This window comes from Caretta caretta, chromosome 5 (assembly GCF_965140235.1).
Source record: "Caretta caretta isolate rCarCar2 chromosome 5, rCarCar1.hap1, whole genome shotgun sequence".
In the NCBI taxonomy this organism is placed as follows: Eukaryota; Metazoa; Chordata; order Testudines; family Cheloniidae; genus Caretta; species Caretta caretta.
Window position 1 is genome coordinate 66,618,335 of NC_134210.1, and position 23,428 is coordinate 66,641,762.

Here is a 23,428-nt window from a genome sequence, read left to right on the forward strand (position 1 = left end):
TCTGCAGTCACAAAACAGGAGTCAGGAGGGTCAGGATGCCAGGGAAGCGGGAGCAGGAAGCACAGGGCACGCAGCCCAGAACAGGGTGGAGCACAGCTTCCTGTTCCTTCCTGCTGCTGTCTTAAATAGGGCCAGCAGACCAATCAGCTGCTCTGGGACTCCACCAATAGATCTGCAGGGGCAGAGCCTCATAACGGGGCTGGGTTCATGGGGCCCAGGTAAGCAAGTACCTGCAGGCTGCCAGATGTAGAATGGGACCATGGCTGCTCTTTTAAACCCTGCAGACCCAAGTTTGAGACCCACAGATCATGACACCTTGCAACTCTTTATGGCAACTAGCTGTTCCTAGATATGTCACCACATATTCACTACTTCTAGCAATGATAGGCGCACGTGGTACCTTGATATTTCTGCTAAAATTATCAGTAGTTAAATTATTAGCAATGCTGACATTTAGTTTTGTCATCATTCTGGTTCAGAGTTAACACCCCATTGATAGAAGTGTAAGCAGCTTACAGTTCTCTCAAAATGATTGTTTCAAAATGACATCAGTGTCATTTTATACCTGATTCATACTGTAAAGGTAATCTTCACAACAATCACATCTAGAGATTTCCTTCTTAAAAAGAATGGAAGCTTAGCTCTGGAGCAAAATTACATGGCAATTTCTGGAAATAGGGCAATTATGGGGCCATTTGAACCACTGCATAATCATATTATAGATGGGGTCCTGTGTGTATGTGATTCAAAAGTCAAGTATTCCTAGGCGTGCAATGTTGTCTAGCATTTGACCTCTTATAGGACTGTCATAAATATAAAGGGAAGGGTAAACCCCTTTGAAATCCCTCCTGGCCAGGGGAAAGCTCCTCTCACCTGTAAAGGGTTAAGAAGCTAAAGGTAACCTCGCTGGCACCTGACCAAAATGACCAATGAGGAGACAAGATATTTTCAAAAGCTGGGAGGAGGGAGAGAAACAAAGGGTCTGTGTGTCTGTCTATATGCTAGGTTTCAGAGGAACAGCCGTGTTAGTCTGTATTCGCAAAAAGAAAAGGAGTACTTGTGGCACCTTAGAGACTAACCAATTTATTTGAGCATGAGCTTTCGTGAGCCACAGCTCACTTCATCAGATGTGTACCGTGGAAACTGCAGCAGACTTTATATACACACAGAGAATATGAAACAATACCTCCTCCCACCCCACTGTCCTGCTGGTAATAGCTTATCTAAAGTGATCAACAGGTGGGCCATTTCCAGCACAAATCCAGGTTTTCTCACCCTCCACCCCCCCACACAAATTCACTCTCCTGCTGGTGCTAGCCCATCCAAAGTGACAACTCTTTACATAATCAAGTCGGGCTATTTCCTGCATAGATCCAGGTTTTCTCACTTCCCCCCCACCCCCATACACACACAAACTCACTCTCCTGCTGGTAATAGCTCATCTAAACTGACCACTCTCCAAGTTTAAATCCAAGTTAAACCAGAATATCTGGGGGGAGGGGGGTAGGAAAAAACAAGAGGAAACAGGCTACCTTGCATAATGACTTAGCCACTCCCAGTCTCTATTTAAGCCTAAATTAATAGTATCCAATTTGCAAATGAATTCCAATTCAGCAGTTTCTCGCTGGAGTCTGGATTTGAAGTTTTTTTGTTTTAAGATAGCGACCTTCATGTCTGTGATTGCGTGACCAGAGAGATTGAAGTGTTCTCCAACTGGTTTATGCATGTTAGAATTCTTGACACCTGGACCTATGCAGGAAATAGCCCGACTTGATTATGTAAAGAGTTGTCACTTTGGATGGGCTAGCACCAGCAGGAGAGTGAATTTGTGTGGGGGGGTGGAGGGTGAGAAAACCTGGATTTGTGCTGGAAATGGCCCACCTGTTGATCACTTTAGATAAGCTATTACCAGCAGGACAGTGGGGTGGGAGGAGGTATTGTTTCATATTCTCTGTGTGTATATAAAGTCTGCTGCAGTTTCCACGGTACACATCTGATGAAGTGAGCTGTGGCTCACGAAAGCTCATGCTCAAATAAATTGGTTAGTCTCTAAGGTGCCACAAGTACTCCTTTTCTTTTTGTCTATATGCTGGTTTCTGCCTGGGATAGACCAGGAATGGAGTCTTAGAACTTTTAGTAAGTAATCTAGGTAGGTATGTGTTAGATTATAATTTCTTTAAATGGCTGAGAAAAGAATTGTGCTGAATAGAATAACTATTTCTGTCTGTGTATCTTTTTTGTAACTTAAGGTTTTGCCTAGAGGGGTTCTCTATGTTTTTGAATCTAATTACCCTGTAAGATATCTACCATCCTGATTTTACAGGGGGGATTTCTTTATTTCTATTTACTTCATTTTTATTAAAAGTCGTCTTGTAAGAAAACTGAATGCTTTTTCATTGTTCTCAGATCCAAGGGTTTGGGTCTGTGGTCACCTATGCAAATTGGTGAGGCTTTTTATCCAACATTTCCCAGGAAAGGGAGGGTGCAAGTGTTGGGAGGATTGTTCATTGTTCTTAAGATCCAAGGGTCTGGGTCTGTAGTCACCTAGGCAAATTGGTAAGGCTTTTTACCAAACCTTGTCCAGGAAGTGGGGTGCAAGGTTTTGGGAAGTATTTGGGGGGGAAAGACACGTCCGAACAGCTCTTCCCCAGTAACCAGTATTAGTCTGGTGGTGGTAGCGGCCAATCCAAGGACAAAGGGTGGAATATTTTGTACCTTGGGGAAGTTTTGACCTAAGCTGGTAAAGATAAGCTTAGGAGGTTTTTCATGCAGGTCCCCACATCTGTACCCTAGAGTTCAGAGTGGGGGAGGAACCTTGACAAGGACATATTAATGGTACACATAACATATAGATAAACAAAGCTATAATTTTCTAGGAGGTGTACCGAAAAAGTCATGCTTATTTACTTGCATACTACATGTTAGGAGATCATGAGATAAATCCTAGAAAATATAGCAAAGGAAATGTAATATAAATTATCCATTTCTAACTTATTACTTTTTTTTTTCACTGGATAAGCCTGTCCTTTGCATGGGAAGCTCTTCTACTCTGAAGGTTTTATTTTTAACATTTAATAAGCAGAACATTTGCTCTGAGGCAACAGGTTAGAATGACTTTTAGAATGACTTTTAGAACTGAGCAGATGCTTCATGCACAAAGCCTGACTGATATACAAATCTAACCATGTTCAGACCTTAAGGCTTTGTCTGGGTTTCTGATTGAACTCTTAAAGCTGGTAAGATTTTTGACCTTTTCCGCTATGTTTCTGTGCATCTCTATACTCCATTTCTTTCTATCAATCCTGATTTTTTCTCCAGTGGAGTTTTAGTATGATATTGTTTGGTAGCGCTACACAGATTGACCTGAAATTTACTTTTTAAGGGTTCTGGATGGTTGACAGATTTGCAGCCCTCTGAGATTCAAACTCTAAAGCTCATATAAACTGGCTGCACGCTGGGCCATCATATTCAGGAGACAAGACATTTTGGTACATAAGGCCAGGAAAAAAGCCCTGCTGCACAGCTTTGAATAGCACAGTTGTTCTTGGTTAGGGCTTGTCTATACTTACATGTTACAGTGCTCTAACTTGCTGGCTCAGGAGTGTGAAAAATCACCCCCTGAGCGCAGCAAGTCTGAGCGCTTTCAAGCACTCATGTGGACAGGCTCCGAGTGCTGGGAGTAGAGCTATTCCCCTCGTGGAGGTGGATTACCAGGAGCGCTGGGAGAGCCCTCTCCCAGCGCTCGCACGTGACCACGCTCACACATCAAAGCGCTGCCGCAAGAGCGCTCCCACGGCACTGCTTTGAAGTTTCTAGTGTAGACGTAGGCTATGGCTACACTTGCAGATGTAGCGCGCTGGGAGTTAAACCAGCCCTCGGAGACAGCAGCAGGGAAAGCGCTGCCATGTGTTCACCACATTTGCAAGGCCACAGAAAGCAGTGCATTGTGGTAGCTATCCCAGCGTGCAAGTGGCTGCAGTGTGCAGCAAGAGGCTGCAGCATGCTTTTCATAGGGGGGCTGTGGAGTGTGACAGGGAGTGTGTTTGTGCGTATGTGTGGGGAGAAACAGTGTGTTTTGGGGGGCAGAGAGTGTGTCAGCATGCTGTCTTGTAAGTTCAGACAGCAGCAGGGGGAAACCCTGACATCAGCCCCCACCACCCGACTCTCTCTCTCTCTCTCTCTCACACACACACACACACCTGCCTCTGCAGCAGGAGCATTCCACACTAATGATTTGCTTTGTGTCCCAGAGCAGATAAGCATGCCAGCTGTCAGAAACAGAGCTTTGAAAGGGGATATCTACATGCCTGGACCCGAGTTCAAAACAATGATGAGTGGCCACTTGACTTCAAGGGATTATGGGATGTTTCCAGAGGCCAATCACAGCGCAGTAATGCAACACGTTACCCACACTGTTAGGCCTTTTGAGGCTAGCCATCACCATTCCTTGACTTGTTTTGTTGTGCATCTCCTCTTCGGGATTCTTGCATGAATGGAAGGCAATTGATCTGTCCCATGCTATAAACTGGGGGAATGTTCTTATTATGATCAGTGCATCTTCTATGTCATTCTCAAGGGCTTAGTTGCCATTTATGGCAGTCAGACTAGCAGAGTTTCAGACCCCATCTTTGGGAAGAGGGTTGATTCAGGCAGTTACATACAGCAGAAACAGGTTTTATGTGGCCACTTCTGAAGGGGAAGAATTCCTTCCAAATAACGAATGTGATAGCATCTGTGGTTTCAGAGTAGCAGTCGTGTTAGTCTGTATCCGCAAAAAGAAAAGGAGGACTTGTGGCACCTTAGAGACTAACAAATGAGGCTTGTTGAGCTCCCAGCTGACTAGATCCCTTAGATAACTTGCCACAATCAATTCAGGGATATTGTTAGCTTGTTTTATTGAGTATTATGTAAGTCACTTTGGTATATTTTCAAAATAGAAATTAACCTGTACAGGCACCACTTACTAGTATCCACTTCAGTCACAAGGATGGGCTTGGAGAACTGGATTCGGAATCCCCAGGGGTAATCACCAGTTCCTTTTGTGATCCTCACTGTTCGTTCACGAACTGTAAAGTAAGGAAAAGGATTGACCTCAAAGACTCTCTTTATCTTTGCAAATCAAACTCAATTGAACAAATAGACACACACTTTTAAAGCTTGCCATCTAAGTTGCATCTGCAAAATATGGGCTGAATTCTTGAACAAGTATAACTCCATCTCTTCCCAGGGCTATCATTCTTTTTTCATGCTGAAAACCTATTTATCTTCCGGAGATGTGTCCCTTCTTCCTCTTCATGGCCATCTTTTTTCATCCCTTCTCTTCCATAACCCCCAGCCTGACTCTCCACGACCTTGATCCTACGTTGGGAGCTGCCTGCGCAGACCCCTAAGCCCATATGGACTGTCTTTAAAGTCAGTGGAATTCAGCATTGATACAGGGATCAGCCTCAATGTGAGATCAGGATCTAAGCTTCTATTCAAATCCAAACCTGTCTCCCCAATAGTAATTGAAAAGGGATAGAGTTAAGTGGAACTTACACACCTCAGAAAGTCTGATTCATTAGGAAATGTTATACTGATGAGTGAGTTAAAAATATCCCAGAATGCACTCCTCAGAACTTCAGCTTTTCGCAGTTTGATTCTTCACCAGGTATTTGTTTAATGGGAACCCAAATTACATTATTTATCATAGCTGTGTTGTCTCTAAATTGTGTAACATTTGGAAGACAGAAAATGCTTCAAAGGTTACATTCAGGCAAATTGACTCTCTCTCTGTGTCTAAAAGAGGGTAGACACTGAAATAAATATTTTAAGTGGTGTGCTGTGGGAGAAAAGGCAATCAAAATGCACAACATGCTCCTCATACATTTTAAAAGAGATTTTTACAGAGCTCGAGATTTATAGAGCACATTTCATTTGCTACAGTCTTGGGAATAATCTATGAGCTCCAACATGGGACCAACTCCTGGAAAGCTACAAAGGTTTTGCACCTTCTTAGTTGTTTCAAGAAATTTAACACTGAAAAAATGGGTTCTTGATATTATGTTTGCATGACTCGGGTTACACATTGAAAACTGAGCAATGAGAACATTTTCATGCTCCCAGAAAACTGGCACTTTTCCCATTCATTCTACTTGGGTGAGAAAGTGTTCACATCATTTGGCTGTAGTGGAAAGCAGATACTGTGGCTGTTATGTGCCTTTTTCTGATTGTGAATAGTCCCTCCTGAGGTTGCCATACCTGCAAATGTTTTGAAATTAACCTTGCAACTCAACTTACAGACTTTGCCCATGCCAGTATCCCCACTGTTCAGCAAATGACTGGATTTTAGTTCTGACCTCTTACAAATAAGAATTTTGTCAAGAAATTATAACATTCTATCAGAAGTTAGTTAAATAAAGAACTACTTTTTAAACATTTATGCCTTTTTGAACTTATTGGATTCCTCCACTTTCTGCCCTCAGCATCAGTGTTTGGGGCCCTGCCCATAGCTGGAGTTCTCCCAGCATGACCATACATCCACAGAATACCTAGACACACTGTGAGGACACTTTGTACTTGTACGACTAGAATGCTTACCTGCTACTGGCCTAGGCCTTTTGCTGAGACATCTAGGGCTATTATCTGGACTGCTGTCATCCCCTCTGAAAACCCACGAAGCTGAATGAAAGTTCTCTGTGTAGAAACCTCTCTCCTCATTTTCACTACGGAGACTCAGATCCACTGAACGGGCTTCCTCTGAGTTTACTAGGAAGATACAAATGAGAATAATTTAGTTTCACTGCCAAAATAAAAAAATGCCATATGTGTAAAAGGAGTGACAGCAAAGGATGGAGAGTAATTGACATACTTTATTATGAGAGAATGAGGCTGAAAAAGGGAAAATGATTTTAAAAAATATGGTTGTGTTCTTTTTTGATTCTTTGTTTATGTATAAAGACAATCTGAAAGGGTTTAAATTTTTCTTGTGTCAGGCAGGATGGGATTAGTTCATAGAAAAGAAAGTAAGGGACAGGGGACATTGAGGTGTGGGGGGGGAATATATGAGAAAGTGGGTGAAGCTGACTATGAGTGGAAGGGTGGGGGAGAGGACAGCAAAGGAGAAAGAATGTCCAAATGTACTATAGCAGGGGTCGGCAACCTTCAGCATGCGGCCCATCAGGATAATCTGCTGGCGGGCCGCGAGACATTTTGTTTATGTTGATTGTCTGCAGGCACAGCCGCCAACAGCTCTCAGTGGCTGTGGTTTACTGTTCCCGGCCAATGGGAGCTGCGGGAAGCAGAAGCCAGCACATCTCTGCGGCCTGCTGCTTCCCGCAGCTCCCATTGGCCAGGAACAGTGAACCACTGCCTCTAGGAGCTGCAAGGGGGCCGTGCCTGCAGATGGTCAATGTAAACAAAATGTCTCACGGCCCACCAGCAGTACCCTGATGGGCCGCGTACCGAAGGTTGCTGACCCTTATACTACAGTATTCCATATAGTTCCTAATAAAATGTTCATAACTTCTTTAAATAGTTCTGTAACTTTGCTGCTGCTCAAAATGCATGCTCTAAAAGCCAAAAGATACAAGATAACACTACCTGAATGCAAAGGTGTAATGCAGTCTAACTCTTCTTCTAAAAGTGGAAATATTTCTTAAACATGAACATGTCTTTCCTCCCCATTCTTGGCCAAGTTCAGTCTGGTGTAAATGGGCCCAACTCTATTGGCTTGTTTCAGTTTTCACCAAAAGGTTGGCAGTGATTGGACGTCTAACATAGTGAATGCCAGTGAAAATGAGGTAGGATCAGAGGCTAAAATAGGGAAAGAACAAGTAAAAATGTTTTTTTTAGACAAGTTAGATGATTGAAGTCACCAGGGCCTGACGAAATGCATCCTAGAATACCAAGGAGATGACTGAGGAGATATCTGAGCCATTAGCGATTATCTTTGAAAAGTCATGGAAAACAGGAGAGATTCCAGAAGACTGGAAAAGGACAAATATGGTGCCAATCTATAAAAAGGGAAATAAGGACAACCTGGGGAATTACAGACCAGTCAGCTTAACTTCTGTGCCCGGAAAGATAATGGAGCAAATAATTAAGCAATCAACTTGCAAACGTCTAGAAGATAGTAACGTTATAAGTAACAGTCAGCATGGATTTGTCAAGAACAAATCTTGTCAAGCCAACCTGATATCTTTCTTTGACACGGTAACAGGCCTTGTGGATGGGGGGAAGCAGTAGACGTGGTATATCTTGACTTTAGTAAATCTTTTGATACTGTCTTGCATGACCTTCTCATAAACAAACTAGGGAAATGCAACCTAGATGGAGCTACTATAAGGTGGGTGCATAACTGGTTGGAAAACCGTTCCCAGAGGGTAGTTATCAGTGGTTCACAGTCATGCTAGAAGGGCATAATGAGTGGGGTCCCGCAGGGATCAGTTCTTTGTCTGGTTCTGTTCAATATCTTCATCAATGATATAGATAACGGCATAGAGAGTACACTTATAAAGTTTGAGGACGATACCAAGCTCGGAGGGGTTGCAAGTACTTTGGAAGATAGGCTTATAATTCAAAATTATCTGGACAAACTGAAGAAATGGTCTGAAAGTGAAGTAAATAGGATGAAATTCAATAAGGATAAATGCAAAGTACTCCACTTAGGAAGGAACGATCAGTTGCATACATACAAAATAGGAAATGACTGCCTAGGAAGGAGTACTGTGGAAAGAGATCTGGGGGTCATAGTGTACCACAAGCTAAATATGAGTCAACAGTGTAACACTGTTGCAAAAAGAAGCGAACATCATTCTGGGATGTTTAGCAGGGCTGTTGTAAGCAAGACACGAGGAATAATTCTTCATTCCTACTCCACGCTGATTAGGCCTCAACTGAAGTATTGTGTTCAGTTCTGGGCGCCACATTTCAGGAAAGTTGTGGACAAATTGGAGAAAGTCCAGAGAAGAGCAACAAAAATGATTAAAGGTCTAGAGAACATGACCTGTAAGAGAAGATTGAAGAAATTGGGTTTGTTTAGTCTGGAAAAGAGAAGATTGAGAGGGGACATGGTAACAGTTTTCAAGTACATAAAAGGTTGTTACAAGGAGGAGGGGGAAAATTGTCCTTCTTAACCTCTGAGGATAGGACAAGAAGCAGTAGGCTTAAATTGCAGCAAGGCAGGTTTTGGCTGGAGATTAGGAAAAACTTCCTGTCAGGGGTTAAGCACTGGAATAAATTGCCTAGGGAGGATGTAGAATCTCCATCATTGGAGATTTTTCAGAGCAGGTTAGACGAACACCTGTCAGGGATGGTCTATATTATACTTAGTCCTGCCATGAGTGCGGGGGACAGGACTAGATGACCTCTTGTGGTCCGTTCCAGTTCTATGATTCTAGGATTCATTGCAATTGTGCTGGTTTACGGAACAGGTCTGAATTTGGCCTATTAAGTGTACATCTTTCTCTTCAATCTTATTAGTTAGCAAACTGAGTACAGTTTCCAGAAATTTGGAGTTATGATTCAGTACTGGAGGTGCTTGGAATCTGCCATACTGTAGAAACTGAAAAACAGCAGGAGTGCGTGGGAAGGAAAAATCAGGAGCTAAAATAAATGTCATCACTCAAACAATGATTGAAAGGTTTGACTGCCTGTTATATTTTTAGTGCTGTTGTAGCCATGTTGGTCCCAGAATATTAGTGAAACAAGGTGGGTGATGTAATATATTTTATTGAACCAACTTCTGATGGTGAGAGAGACAAGCTTTTTCCCTTACACAAACCTCTTCTTCAGGTCTGGAAAATGAGTGCACCCTGAGTACATTTCCCATACCTGAACAAGAGAGGTCAGGAAATGCACTCAGGGTGTACTCATTTTCCAGACCTGAAGAAGAAGTTTGTGTAAGGGAAAAAGCTTGTCTCTCTCACCATCAGAAGTTGGACCAGAAAAAGATATTTTAAAAAGATATCACCCACCTTGTCTCGCTGTTATAATCTGGCTCTTTTACACAGATAAATTATATTTACTTGAAAAGTCCCACACATATAGGTTTATAATCTGCATATTTACTGACTGTTACACTTAAGTCCAAATTTGAATTTTTGAATTGGACTCAGTGTTACATTTGTACTCATGCAGGTTTCATAAAAGTATAATTAAAGACTCACACACATTGTATATCCCACTCCAAATCAATACATTTCTATGATGACTTCTGCTGATTTTTCTTTATTAAAAACACAGATTTATAAATACATATTGTAAGTGATGTATTAGAGTATGCAGTATTTTTTATGTGACTATCTTCTTGTGTCAGATTTTTGTTGCCCTCTCTTAAGTAATACATAACATTACTTTGATTGTGGAATGCCAAAAGTAACAATACACATTGACTCACAAGCACACACCCACTTACCTTTGTGTTCTCCTCTTGACCACTGAGTGCCCATGTGTAATCAGTACATTATTTCTGTGAAAATCCTGAGATTCTGAGCCTTTAAAGCATAGTGATAATTGTTTATGTTCCACTGGATAATGTGTTAAAATAGGGAGTTTCTTAGGAACAGATCTGATTATGTGGATGAGTAATTCACTGTTCATTCAGTTACAAAGACAGCACTAATCAGCATATTGTTACATAAACTGCAACATAAAATCTGTGTTGACATCTTATGAACCAGCAAGACATTATTTATATACATGGCATAGCTGCATAAACAGGACTGTGCTTAACTTCTTCTTCCGCAGTAGAATTATTGAATGAACAATGAACAATGTTAAAATAATAAACTATCCCTTTAAATTCTCAGGGGGTTTCCTAGTCCTGCTTGCAAGCTAGGGGACTCTGTAGGGAAGTGTATGAGCCAGGGCTTTAGCAGTCAGTTTGCAAAGAGCCAGCCTAGAGCAAGGTGGGGTGAACTGTGCCTCTCTGCTTTACAGAATAGATTTGAGTATTGTGTGTTAGGGATCAGGATTCAAAAACGAATTCAGTACTTGTGAAAGATGCCAGAAGGGGACAGCTCTGAAAACTGTAGTTTTTGTCCTGTAATTTCCCACAAAACAGGGAGAATGTGGGCAGCAGAGAGCAATCTTTACCAAATTGCTACATCAAAATGGAGGAATCTTGAGTAGGGAAGTTATATTACCTGTGCATCTGGCTTGAGAATACTATGTCCAGTACTTATGTCCACAATTCCAGAAGGATGTTGAAAAATTGTAGAGGGTTCAGAGAAGAGCCACAAGAATGATTAAAGGATTTGAAAACATATCTTATCGTGAAGGAACTAAGGAGCTCAATCTGTTTAGTTCAACAAAAAGAAGGTTGAGGGGTGACTTGATCAAATCCTAGAAGTACCTACAAGGGGATCAGAAATTTGATAATAGAGGACTCTTCAATGTCTGGAAGTTGAGGCTAGACAAATTAACCCTAGAAATAAGGTGCAATTTTTAACAGTGATGTTGATTAAGCATTGGAACAATTTATCAAGGATTGGGATGGATTATGCATCACAGGAAATTTTAAAATCAATATTGGATGTTTTTCTAAAAGCCATGCTCTAGTTTACCACAACTATTGGACTTGAAGCAGGCATTAATTCAGGGGAGTCTGATGGCCTGTGTTATATAGGAGGTTAGACTAAACAATCCCAATGGTCCCTTCTAGCCTTATAGTCTATACATCTGTGAAAATGCTAGCTATGACCTGGGTAGGGTATCCCCACAGGATGGAAGGATAATCTGCATGCTAATTCTATCTTTGGCTTCTCTGCTGACCATGCCAAGAAGTTTCCAATTAGTGCAAACTGTGATAGTGATTTTTGTAAAGTGGACATCTCTCTACTAGGTAATGAGATCATTAACTCAGATCTCAGAGACAACCACTCAGCCATCAGATGAGATAGTAGAAATTTTGTACAAACTGACTATCCCCCAAATGTTCAATTGTCTATGGACTTCATTGGGAGGTTTTCACATAGGAGAGTCATGTGCAGAACACTCAACCTTTACTCTTTCAAATACCAGGCAGTTTGTCCACTGAACCCTTTTAACAAGTGGCAATATCCCATATCTTCACTAATATCACTGACATGCTAATATCCAATGCTTCTGTATGGAGAATTGTTTCATATTTCTTCAGTAAGATAACAAAGTGTCCCAAAACTATTTACATTCTAACTAACAGTATACAATGTTGGGCTGTATATTTAAAGATGTTATTATGGAATAGTCCCATCCAACAGAAAACAGCTGAAGTAATTCAGGCAGATTTAAAGGATAAGGGCAGGCTTTGCCCTGTTTAGCATGTATTTGGGTGCAGAGTCACATGCACCTGTCATTTCAGAATTGAAAATACAAAAATTAGATTTTTCTTCCTCAGTTTGCATTCAGCAAGTTATTTACCAGATGTATGTTACTCAGCATTTTCTTTAGCTCTGACAGATTATCTGTGTTTACAGATGTAAAAGCATCATATCTACCGTCTTGTTATACAGGAAATTTGAGATGAGTAAGGCTAGCAGTTTGAAGAGCACCAAATGTAACTCTGCACTGTAAAGTTGTCATTTTAAAGCACATATTAGGTTGATAGCATTTCCTGAGTCTAAAAATGAAGGATAACTTAGGCCACATACTAAACAACTGCCCTACCTGCTGGACTGGATATTTTAAGTGTTATGACCTTTGGCAATAGTTCATATTTCATCATTAAGACTGTAGTAGCATTCAAAGTGCATTAGAAACTTCCCAAACACAAGGCCATATTCTGTGTTCCATTCCTGCCCCCCTCACATTACCCTGATGGTGGTAAATGGGCTATGTAGCTGAGGGGCCCAGCCCTGGGAGAATACACAAAGAAATTCCACAAGTGGTGCAGAGCTGCAGAAATGGCTCTACACCCCTCTCCATCACAGCACTTAGCACAGGGGACATACCAAGACTGGGTTAAGGAAGGAGGAGGCTGATCCAAGAGCATGCTGCACTTTGGCTCTTAGCTACTGGAACAGCCATGGGGGTACACCCCAGACAAGTACAAGTTAGAATTGTTCTGAGTGAGTGCATACACCAGAGAATAGGCTAAGAATACCGCGAAGTGCAATGATAGCTTAATGACGCATTTCCCTCACCAAATCATTTCCCTCACCTGAGCCAAGTAGAGCTTGGGATTAATAGACTCTAGTCCACAACAGACAGTCTAAAAATATGGAATACTATAATTCTTAATTAAGTGGGTCAGAGTCACTCATGGGTTCCACAGGCAACAGCCAGGGAGAACCAGGTTCAGGACACCTGATGGCAAAAAATTAGCCTGGAGGGAAGCATCAGTAAGTGAAAGGCCCCCTGATACCCCAGCTCCAGCAAGTTGCAGTTTTGGATTTTTGTTCCTCTTGAAATTGGAGTGTATTTGATCAATGGAACATTACAGTATACACATGATCAATTCCTACTGAAATCAATGAAAGTTCTGCAGGCAAATTTTGCCCTGCTATGTCTGCTTGTAGAATGTTGTGGTTCTTCTAACTCAGGAGATTTGTAATAGCTGCTTTCCATGTCTTTAAAGCTGGTTTGGATCTAGCCTAGGTTGGTAACAGCTTGCAGTTGCTACTATCTGTTAGGATATAGATATTCAGGCCTGTCTGTAAAGGCCTATAACTCTAAGAATTTAGGTGTATTCTTATCCCTTAGCTAGTTCTAGAGGTATAAAAGAAAGAATCAAAATCACCATCTGCCAGTGTAAGGTCCTTCTCTTACTGTGACAGCCTGAGGCCCCGTTCTTAGGCTAAGGCCTTTGGCTAAGCAACAGAGGCAGCCATAAGCTGGGAAGCGACCGGTCACATCCTCGCATTCTAAACTAGTCACACTGAAATAAGGTGCTATTGGGCTGTTAGGAATACAATCCTGTCCTGATAATGCCTAACGCCTCCAGAGAAAGGGAAGTGCCTAGAAGATGTAAAAGGAAACTTAGTTTGATAGCATCCTGTCTGGCAAGAACTCACTTATCAATAACTGGGATGTGAAATCCTCATTTCTGTGTTTGTTCTATCACTGTAGTTCCCATTTCCCCATTGTTTGTCTGTATAATCTCTGTCTGGTTCTGTGATTGTTTCTGTCTGCTGTATAATTAATTTTGCTGGGTGTAAACTAATTAAGGTGGTGGGATATAATTGGTTAAATGATCATGTTACAATATATTAGGATTGGTTAGTTAAATTTCAGTAAAACGATTGGTTAAGGTATAGCAAAGCAGAACTGAAGTTTTACTATATAGTCTGCAATCAATCAGGAAGTGTGTTTGTGTGGGAAATGGGAACAGGGAATGGGGGTGGGGAAATTGGAATCATGTTTGGCTAAGGGCAGAAATGGGAACAGGGACATAGGTGTAAGGCTCTGTGGTGTCAGAGCTGGGAAGGGGGACACTGAGGAAGGAAACTGGAATCATGCTTGCTGGAAGTTCACCCCAATAAACATTGAATTGTTTGCACCTTTGGACTTTGGGTATTGTTGCTCTCTGTTCATGCGAGAAGGACCAGGGAAGTAAGTGGGTGAAGGAATAAGCCCCCTAACACTATCTAACAGCTTTTAGTGGTCTATGTAAAATGAGTTAGTCACCTCAGTCCAGTTCTTAGTAGATCTCTAAGACTCACTGACTTTTCACATCCAGCAATTATCCCTCCAGTACAGGATTTCTAGATACAACATAAACAGTGGCAGAGTGAATTGTAATCATTCTTTGAATAAACTGAAGACATCAGTCCAAGGGCTATCAATCTTTTATGAGTACTTCAGTAAGTTCATTTTAGTAAGCAAGCAACCAAAACAGCCTCAATGACAAGTATTTTTGCTGGAAGTGGAGCAGTATGTTCTGTATGTGGATACAATTTTCAGTTATTTAAAAGGATAAAAAGTTCATTTACCTGTTAAGATAGTTTGTTTAAATTAGCTAATATGACAAACAGAGGCAAAGCCAGTGTTGTGTGAGAAGTACAACATATGTTGTTTCCTAGTTGGGGAATCCATCTGCAAGAAGCATAAATTCATTAAACAGCTCAACTTGAAAATTCTGCCCAAAGAAAATTCTGAGACAAAGAGCCAGTGAGTTTGATATACTCTGAAACATGTGAAAAGGTGACAGATTTCTTAATGAGACAGTGTGATGGGAGACTGTCTTCTTAGACCGTGTCTCCTAATGGTCAGAGCACTGGCTAGTCATACCACTTTGTGGGTTCAAGTCCAGGATTGGCGGTAGGAGAACCCAGGCCTTCCTGTTCCTCCAGGTTCCTTCCCAGGGCCCTGTGGCACGCAGTTCAGGTGTGCGACCTGGACCAGGGTATCACCCAGCCTAATCTCTGGGTTACAGCCCACAACTTGTCCTCTGAGGAGGGGGTCAGGAGGTTCCCTTCCCCACTCATCAGCAGATACTCTGCTGTCTCTTTTGCCATGCTTGTGGTTCTGAGTTGAGGTCTGCTTCTGGAGGTGTGGGTCTCCCAGTGGATTCCTGCAGGAGCTTCCAATGCAGGTCTGCTCCCTTGGACTGACTGCCCTGTGCTGCGCCCTTTTAAGCTCCACCTTCATTGAAAGCATGCCCTGGATGCACGGGTGGGCTGAGTCTCCCGTGACCAGAACAACAGTGTAGGGTTGGTACACCCCACAGTTACAGATATAGCTGTTCCAATAGCAGAGGGACAGTGAAGGGCAATCCAGGGAGCAGGTTTTAGGAAAAAGGGCTTGATGAATGAATATAAGGAATATAGTGATGGGAAGAGGACACAGAGGACAGCAAGAATTCTACATTATACATTTATGACCAGACTCTGCCACCATGCCCCTTGCTGAGTAGTGTCTTATTCCCTGACAAGCTCCATTGACTTTTCAATAAGAGTACTTACAGTTCAACTTAATGTGAGAAAGGGTGGGAAAATCTGGCCCTTAAATAGGTTCTTTGTTCCTCTGTCATTCCTCTGAATGACAGAGGAACCTAGCTTATACGAGTGGGAAGAAGGAAACATAGCTCAGTTGAATCAGATATAATCACAGGAAGTTTGGGAAGGCATACTTGTATCTATGAATATGATTTAGGTTTGTAACCTCTGTCATAATCCTGGAGAAAACAGAACTAGAGAAAAGCCTCAGGATCAGGAATTTATTTCTGGTTTACAGTGTGTACCCAATTAAGGACTAGATAGACATCCAAAATGAATGAAAAATTCAATTTAGAGGACAGTGTCAATACACTCAGCAGTGTATTCTTCAGCAGTGAACAACAGAATCTCTCATGGGATATGTGGGCTGTGCAACCTGAAGATGAAATCTCCTTGGCTGATAGTTCTGATGGCATTGTCAGTCACATAAGAGAAGAGGTACAATTGCAAGACCATTATGTACTCACTTGATATCTCAGTGATAGTGCTGTTTATGGAGCTCCCTCCAGTTGAACTGCACTTTTTACTGTCTTTGAATTGCTTCCGCTGCCTTGCCCATCGGTCTAGGGCTTCTTCCTGGGAGCTATCACTGGCTCTTGTATCTTTTAACACTGGTTCACCGGGTAGCTTTATGGTCTTATTCACTTCTGACTTCAAATCTAAATTAAGATCAGATTTTATCAGAGAGCTAGATATGTGAGATATAACAATTCTTTCACAAAATGTTCTGTCAATTATACCTTTTTAAAATTGAGCTTTTCCTCATTATAAATGATGAAATAATGTGTATAACAATAGTCTGTCTGCAAATATATGAGGGACAGAAAATCAAAATAGCAAATAGCATTTTAAATAGTAATGGGCCACATTTAAAAAAGATATCCAAGGCTTACATGAAAAAATGTGGGTGTGTGTAATTGCCATGCTTGTACACATAAAGCAGATTGTGCATGCAGATAGCTAGTTAAGCACCTACATAGCCATCTGCCTGCATAATCCCTCAATTTGCAAACACAAGCATGTTTTTTGCATGTGCAAAGGAATCTGTGCATTTATGTGTATGTGTAAAGCATGAGTCTCAGGTGCCCTTATTTAAAAATGTGGCCTCAAAAATATAACAAGGAGAAAAGGCAGTTAAGAAGATAGTACAAAACTCAAAGTAGAATACTTCCATATTAATTTATTTCTAAGCAAATTATAAATGTAGTAGTACTACTTTATTGCTATTTCAGACATTAAAAACAAATCTAGAAAAAAAGACCCTGGGTAAATTCATTTCCATAAGTGCAAGGGGTGCTAGCTGCATCTATTTACACCTGGGAGGACAAAGATGTCTAAGCAGAGAGGGCAGGAAGGATGACAGGAGAGAGTAGCTCTAGGGAGACCTAATCTATCTGGAACTCCATTGGGGATGAGCTGAATGAGTGCCTCTTCCAAGCACCATTGTCCCAACAGCCTCTTTACATGGTTGTCAATCCCTGGATGATCAAGGTTTATGCCACTGTGCCTCTATTCCAGACAGACAGACCTTCTGCTGAGTGGCAGGAAACTAAATTCTACGAGGGTAGCTTGTTTGGTGGCAAATGATGGAAATATTTTTGATATAATTTAATGTTTGAAAAAAAACTTTCCCCCCATATATTTTATATCCTTAAAATGATAATTTAGTTTCAATAAAGTTTTGAAAACAATATTCAAATTAAGGAAGCTTTTTTCTGGGTGGCATACTTTAAAGATAACATGTTATCTGGAACGCTGACGCTCAATATATTTATTAGAGCTATCATTTCATTTCAACATTTTAAATTGAAATGGGATGATTTGACATTCCTGAACTGAACGGGTTTGGTTTCATTTGTTGAACCAAATCAAAATGTTTAGTGTCGGATCGGTTCAATATTAAACTACATCTGCCTGAGCCATCATGGTATGTCATGTCAGCTGTACTTCATGTGCTTCACGTCCCCATTCTCTTCTGTGGGTTGGTCTCCCTAGCCAGTCTATAGGTTCCATGATGAATTGAAATCACTGATATCCCCTGATGCATTATTGCAGCTCAGTCAGAGGGAAGACTACATTGCATCATATGATCTCCAACCAGACATCCCACCCCAGAAGGAGAATAGGGGCATGAGGTACCATGGCAATTGAGGCAGGCAGACAAAGATTAACATTGAATTCACCCAAAATGAAATGTGTTGATATGGTTTCACAAAACAAAATATTTCTATTTGAATCAATCTGATTTGAAACTAAATATTCTCTTTCAATTTTTCCAACAGAATTTTTTTTTGGAGGGGAAGGGCGAGAGGCACAAAATGTCATTTTCCTACAGAAAATTTTGATTTTGCAAAAACCATAATTTCCACTGAAAAAAAAATTTGATGGAAAATTCACAAGCAGCTTTAATATTTATGTTATAAAAACTGATACATCTTGGTTTTCATGTAGAGTATTGGATGCTGAATGATTAAATATTAATATTAAAGAAACATAAACAAGGATATTTCCCCATAACCGGACCTTGTTGTACCTAGCCATTGTTGCACATGCTACTCTTCATTAGTGCTTATTACAACACTGGATGGTGGTATCTTTTCTATGTCATGGTGGTACAACAACACTAGATTAAGGTGGTGGTGGGTTGTTTCCTTTCTTTTTTTAAACTTTGGAAGGCCACCATGGGCTTAAGAACAAATATAGTAATTCACTTATTCAAAGTTTTTCCAGGAAACATGGGAACTGCTGCTTTGTTTCAATGGTGATCTATAACTAAATCCTGCTGCTACCAGGAAAAGTAAATAAAACTAGAGGAAACATATTACTGGAATTTTATTTGGCCTGGACTTTTTTTTTTTTCCTTCTCCTTCTTTTCTCCCCTTTTTTTTTCCATTGAAACTGCTATATATGTCCCTTTCAAGTACAGTCCATTGTTGGGTGTGGTAAGCCACACACAGCCTCTCTATCTGCAGACTGTTCAATGAAATGGCTGCACTTGACCAGTTGCCTGACGGAGCAGGATGTTGCCATATCCTAAAATGATTAAAAGCCTGCTTCTGTGACCCTTATTTACGCTATATAGTATCTTATTCAACAGCAAAATCAATGGATACCATTCCTCACAAATGTATGTGGTAGAATCAGGATCTTAAGAATTATTTTGGATTCAAAGAAAGAAAAGATCATGCTTTTCAGGCCATTGGAAAGGACTTCTAAAGACTGAATGCGTGGCCCAGAGGCGCACTTGTCTATGTGTTTCTGGTGCATTATTTCAAACAAATTCTGGAGAGGGCAAAGTTGTGTCAGAATATAGAACATTACATTGTATCCTGCAAAGTTGGGAGACTGGGTAGGAGGGTAGTGGAAGACATACTGAAACATACATGCCTATGAAAAGTCAACGGAGGGGCAACTGCCCTATTCCCCATAGCAACTGATACTCATGATATGTTTACACAATACAAATGCAGTGTAATTCACTATCAAAAATCTTTGTTAAAAAAATTGTGGTTGAATGTATGTTTCACTGGAGTCCCCCTCCCCTCGTTATACTTGCTTTACAAAAATCTAAACCTTAAAAATACCTCCCTAAATGTTAATAATGTCTGGAAATGAATGGTTAAGGGATCCAGTCAGTTGCCTCTTCTCATATAATACTTCACTACTATCAATTCCCTGATTTACCCTTCCCACCCAACCATTGCTTTGGTCCCCTCCCCTGTTTTGGTCTGTAATGGAACATTAATTTTATATAGGGCACTATTTTCAACAGTGCATTGCACCGGCCTAACTCCGCTCCCATTGAAGTTAATGGTAAAACTGTCGTTGGCTTTCCTCTGGTCCTATTAACATCAATGAGAGTTTTACCATTAACTTCAATAGGCGCAGAGTTAGGCCAATGCTGAGCATTTTGAAAATCTCATTTCAAGTATGTAAAGTTATATATCTAAATATTTTAAGAAAGATTTAAGGAGGGATCATGGTTACTACATTGGGAGATATAAAATTAAACAAAAAAAAATGTCAGCTGAATTTCCGAAGGATGATCTATATATAGTTGGTAACAACTCAGAACTGTTAAGGAAAGGGACTAGATAACTCAGTCTTTTACATTGCTATGATACAATTTTTTTAAATTGTTACCCAGGTATTCTTATGGGATGTATGGATGGTAGAAAGGAAGGGATGTATGGATGGTAGAAAGGAAGATAAATAGGAAATTTCAGAACGGATGCAGCATCTTAATTAAAAAAAAATACCTCTCTGTACTCCATTTTCTCAGATAGGTAGAGAGAGGCAGAAGGAAAGTCAAATGATTTGATTAAGGTCATCTAATGTGCTGAAGGCTCAGCCAAGATTAGAACCAGGATGTGCCTGGCTTTCAGTCTTTTGCTGAGGTCACTAGACCACATGCATCCTTAACCATACTTACATGGTTTCTAAATATAGTACAGAGCTCTGAGGACATGTCTCATGACACCTATATTAATCCTGATCTGGTATTTGCTTTACTCACTAGGAGGATACTTGGTAGTGCTTTGTTAGAATATGTCAAACTCTGTGTAGCAAAGCTGTTTTAAAGTATTCTTTTGTTAATAAACTACTGGCCTGCCTGATTCTACAGAGAAGGGAGTGATGAGCAGAGTACAATCAAATAGCTAAACATATCACCAGGGAGATGACAGAATGGGATTAGGAAGCAGTATGACCCTTGTATATTAATATTCACCTGTTTTTTCCAAGCTATAAATTGCCAAAGCACGAAGGGCTAAGCCACTCCCCAAATGTGCAGCATATGCAAAAGGATTAATCATGCAGAGAATTCTGGAATGCCTACCTTTTTGACTAATCTGCTTTCTTGGTGACATTGGTGTGTCTGTGTTTTGGCAACAATCCTTTGTCTCACATTTTTTCTCAGTTTCTTCAGAGCTGGATTTAACTAACTGCTCTATCTGACATGCTACAGGCTCTGTTCTTAAATGATCAGATATTTGGCTTGTTATCTCTTGTTCACTGCAAAGGTTCTCTTTTGTTTCTTTGGTAAATGTACCCTCAATGCAAACTTGCTTATCTTCAGGAGGCATTGAGGAGCTGGACACTGAAGTAATATGTGTGGAATCATCATGGAAATTGGCTTCATCAGGAATATTCCTAGATGTGTCCTGGACCTCAGAAAAGCTCTGTAATTCATTATCTCTATCTGACTCCTCAGCATCCAACAAAAGGGACATAAATGATTTTTCTCGTATGCTGCAGGGTAGCTTAGGCTCATTTTTTATCCCAGAGCCAAAAGAATCAGCTATCCCCTTCTTGTCGCCTTGAATGATGAGCCTTTGCTCTCGCTCTCCAGTTTTTACAGTCATCACTGATCCTTTCCGTTTTTTTATCGTTACCTCAGGATCTGGGGTAGCTGGATGAACACACTTACTTGGTTGTAATGCTGAATGTTGGCTTTGGATGCAGTCTATGGCTACTGTGTTAGCTATGCTTTTGTCACTAACATGGCCATTTGAAGGGCTTCTGGAAGGGGAAGGGACTTGAAATATCAGGGCTTTATTCTGTACTTCAGCATGGCCTTGTACATCAAAGTGATGATCACTCTCTAGTGTCTCCTCATCAAAACCACTTTCTGTAAACTCAATGTGTTCATCACATACAGCAAGGTTCTGGAGAGGCTCTGAGTATTTATGCTCCAGTTTCTGTTCTACATTTGAATTGATGCCGGAATGAGATGTTTCCACTAATGTCGCTTCCATTTCTTTACAGTGCCCCATATAGTCTTCATAGTGAGTGAAGAAGAAAGCATCATCTATACTTCCTTCCGGCTCAGAATGGTAAATGGTCATGTCATGATTGTAGGAGGTGAAGGCATACTGATAAGACTTGAGAGCTCTCGGACTGCTGACTGATGTGAAGCTGAAACACTTACAAAGTTCTGTACAGCTGGTATGAGTCTGAGTATTCTTGCTGTAAAGATCTACTGCTTTGGCCTGCTTGGGCAGTACTTTTAAGGATAAAGATGGCAATGAATAAAAGCCAGAATCCCTTCTGTGGTGAACTGGTGACAATACATCAATGGTGACATCTGGAAAAGACTTTCTTCTAACTGCTTTTGGCTCTGGGTGTGAAGCTAATATAGTGTTCCTTATGTCAATGAGACTGTTTCTTATTTGTCCTGCTTCATTGGCCTCATCAATAGGTTCTTTACCAAAGATTTTTTCACTTGAACCATTAGTATCTAAAGGACAACCCCCATTATAACTAAATTCTGAGAAAATTATCTTTCTTATATTATTGTCTTTACAGAAATCTTCCTTTTCACTGGCAAAGTCTTCAGTCCCAGGTTCTTTCTGTTTACAGATATGATTTCCTTCCTCCCAAGCTGGTAAGACTGCAGGTAAGGTGTCAGGTTCTTTTTGATCACTGATTGGGAGTAAGGATGCAACCTCTGTAGTGGTATCTAAACATATTTCTTTGCTGTCAGCAAACTCTTCAGGTGGAGGAAGAAGTAGATACCAGTCTGGACACGTATAGTTTGTAAAAGACTCTTCCTTTTCATGAAGGCTAAAATCTGATTCGTAATCAGTGCTGCAAGATACCTCTGTTACAGAATATTCTGTATCACTGGAATAAGTGTTTCCATATTTCCTGCTGCAAGTTTTGCCACTTGTCTGTGTGTGTTCACCTGGTTCTATATGAATGATTGGACTCTGCTTTCTATTATTGTATTTCACTTTAATTTCCTTTCCTACAATGCTCACTTTCAGTGAGGTGTTCTTGTTGCTGGCAATTTGTATTTTGTGTTTAGCGGATGCCTTGTAATTTTCATTGTCATCTATAGAATGGGCAGTTGATGGATCCTGACACTTATGGCACTTGGAATAGTGGCTTTTCTGGTATTGCTTGTCACGATAGCACTTTCTCTTCTTTGGACATTTCTTTTTCTCAATTACAAGGCTTGTTCCAGAATCAAATAATAGGCCCTTCTTAATTTCTACTTTCATATTAAAACCACCACATTTTAATTCTGCAGTAAGTACTTCACTAGCCAAATCAAGGGGTTCTGCAGAGCTTGGGTTGTGCTTCAGTGTAATTTTTCCTGTTGATAAGGCTTCTGATTCATCAAAGGTTACCACTGCAAGGACCTCTTCCTGATGATGAGAGAATGCTGGTGGAGGGCAATCTTTTTCTTTCCCTCCTTCTTTTTCACTGTCATCTGTATTTTCTTGTTCTTTATCTTCACATGCACCTGAGTTATTCTGTTGCCCAGTCATTGGTGTACAAGAGTGATCTTTCCTGTTTTCTTCAGATCTCTCCATGTCCACTGGCTCAGGGAAATTAGTTTCCACTGGGTCCTCATCTGCTTTATTTTTAAGGCCTTTTACATTTTGCTGGCATTTACAGATGGCTGGCAAATGTTCATCTAAATTGGAAAAAAGGAAGAAAGGCTTTTGCAGTGGTCTATGTAAGCAGCATCTTGAAATGTATTATAAGGCCTTACAGTGTTTTTCATATTCAGTGCTTATGTCACT

The 23,428-nt window shown here is 40.7% G+C and overlaps 1 protein-coding gene across 2 annotated transcripts in view; it reads right to left on the reverse strand.

Annotated features, from left to right (window-relative positions):
• Positions 1-23,428, reverse strand: part of LOC125637190 (uncharacterized) — a 62,787-nt gene that overhangs the window by 38,245 nt on the left and 1,114 nt on the right. The window contains exons 1-4 of one of the 2 annotated variants that reach the window (XM_048851382.2): positions 20,734-21,749; positions 16,364-16,555; positions 6,580-6,747; positions 4,965-5,066 (exon numbers count right to left, since the gene is read on the reverse strand). In XM_048851382.2, the coding sequence (XP_048707339.2) occupies positions 4,965-5,066; positions 6,580-6,747; positions 16,364-16,555; positions 20,734-21,742 (1,471 nt within the window). In that variant the 5' untranslated portion in view covers positions 21,743-21,749. Of the gene's footprint in view, positions 1-4,964; positions 5,067-6,579; positions 6,748-16,363; positions 16,556-20,733; positions 21,750-23,428 lie in introns of those variants that run through there. The other variant, XM_048851383.2, reaches the window with a different exon arrangement.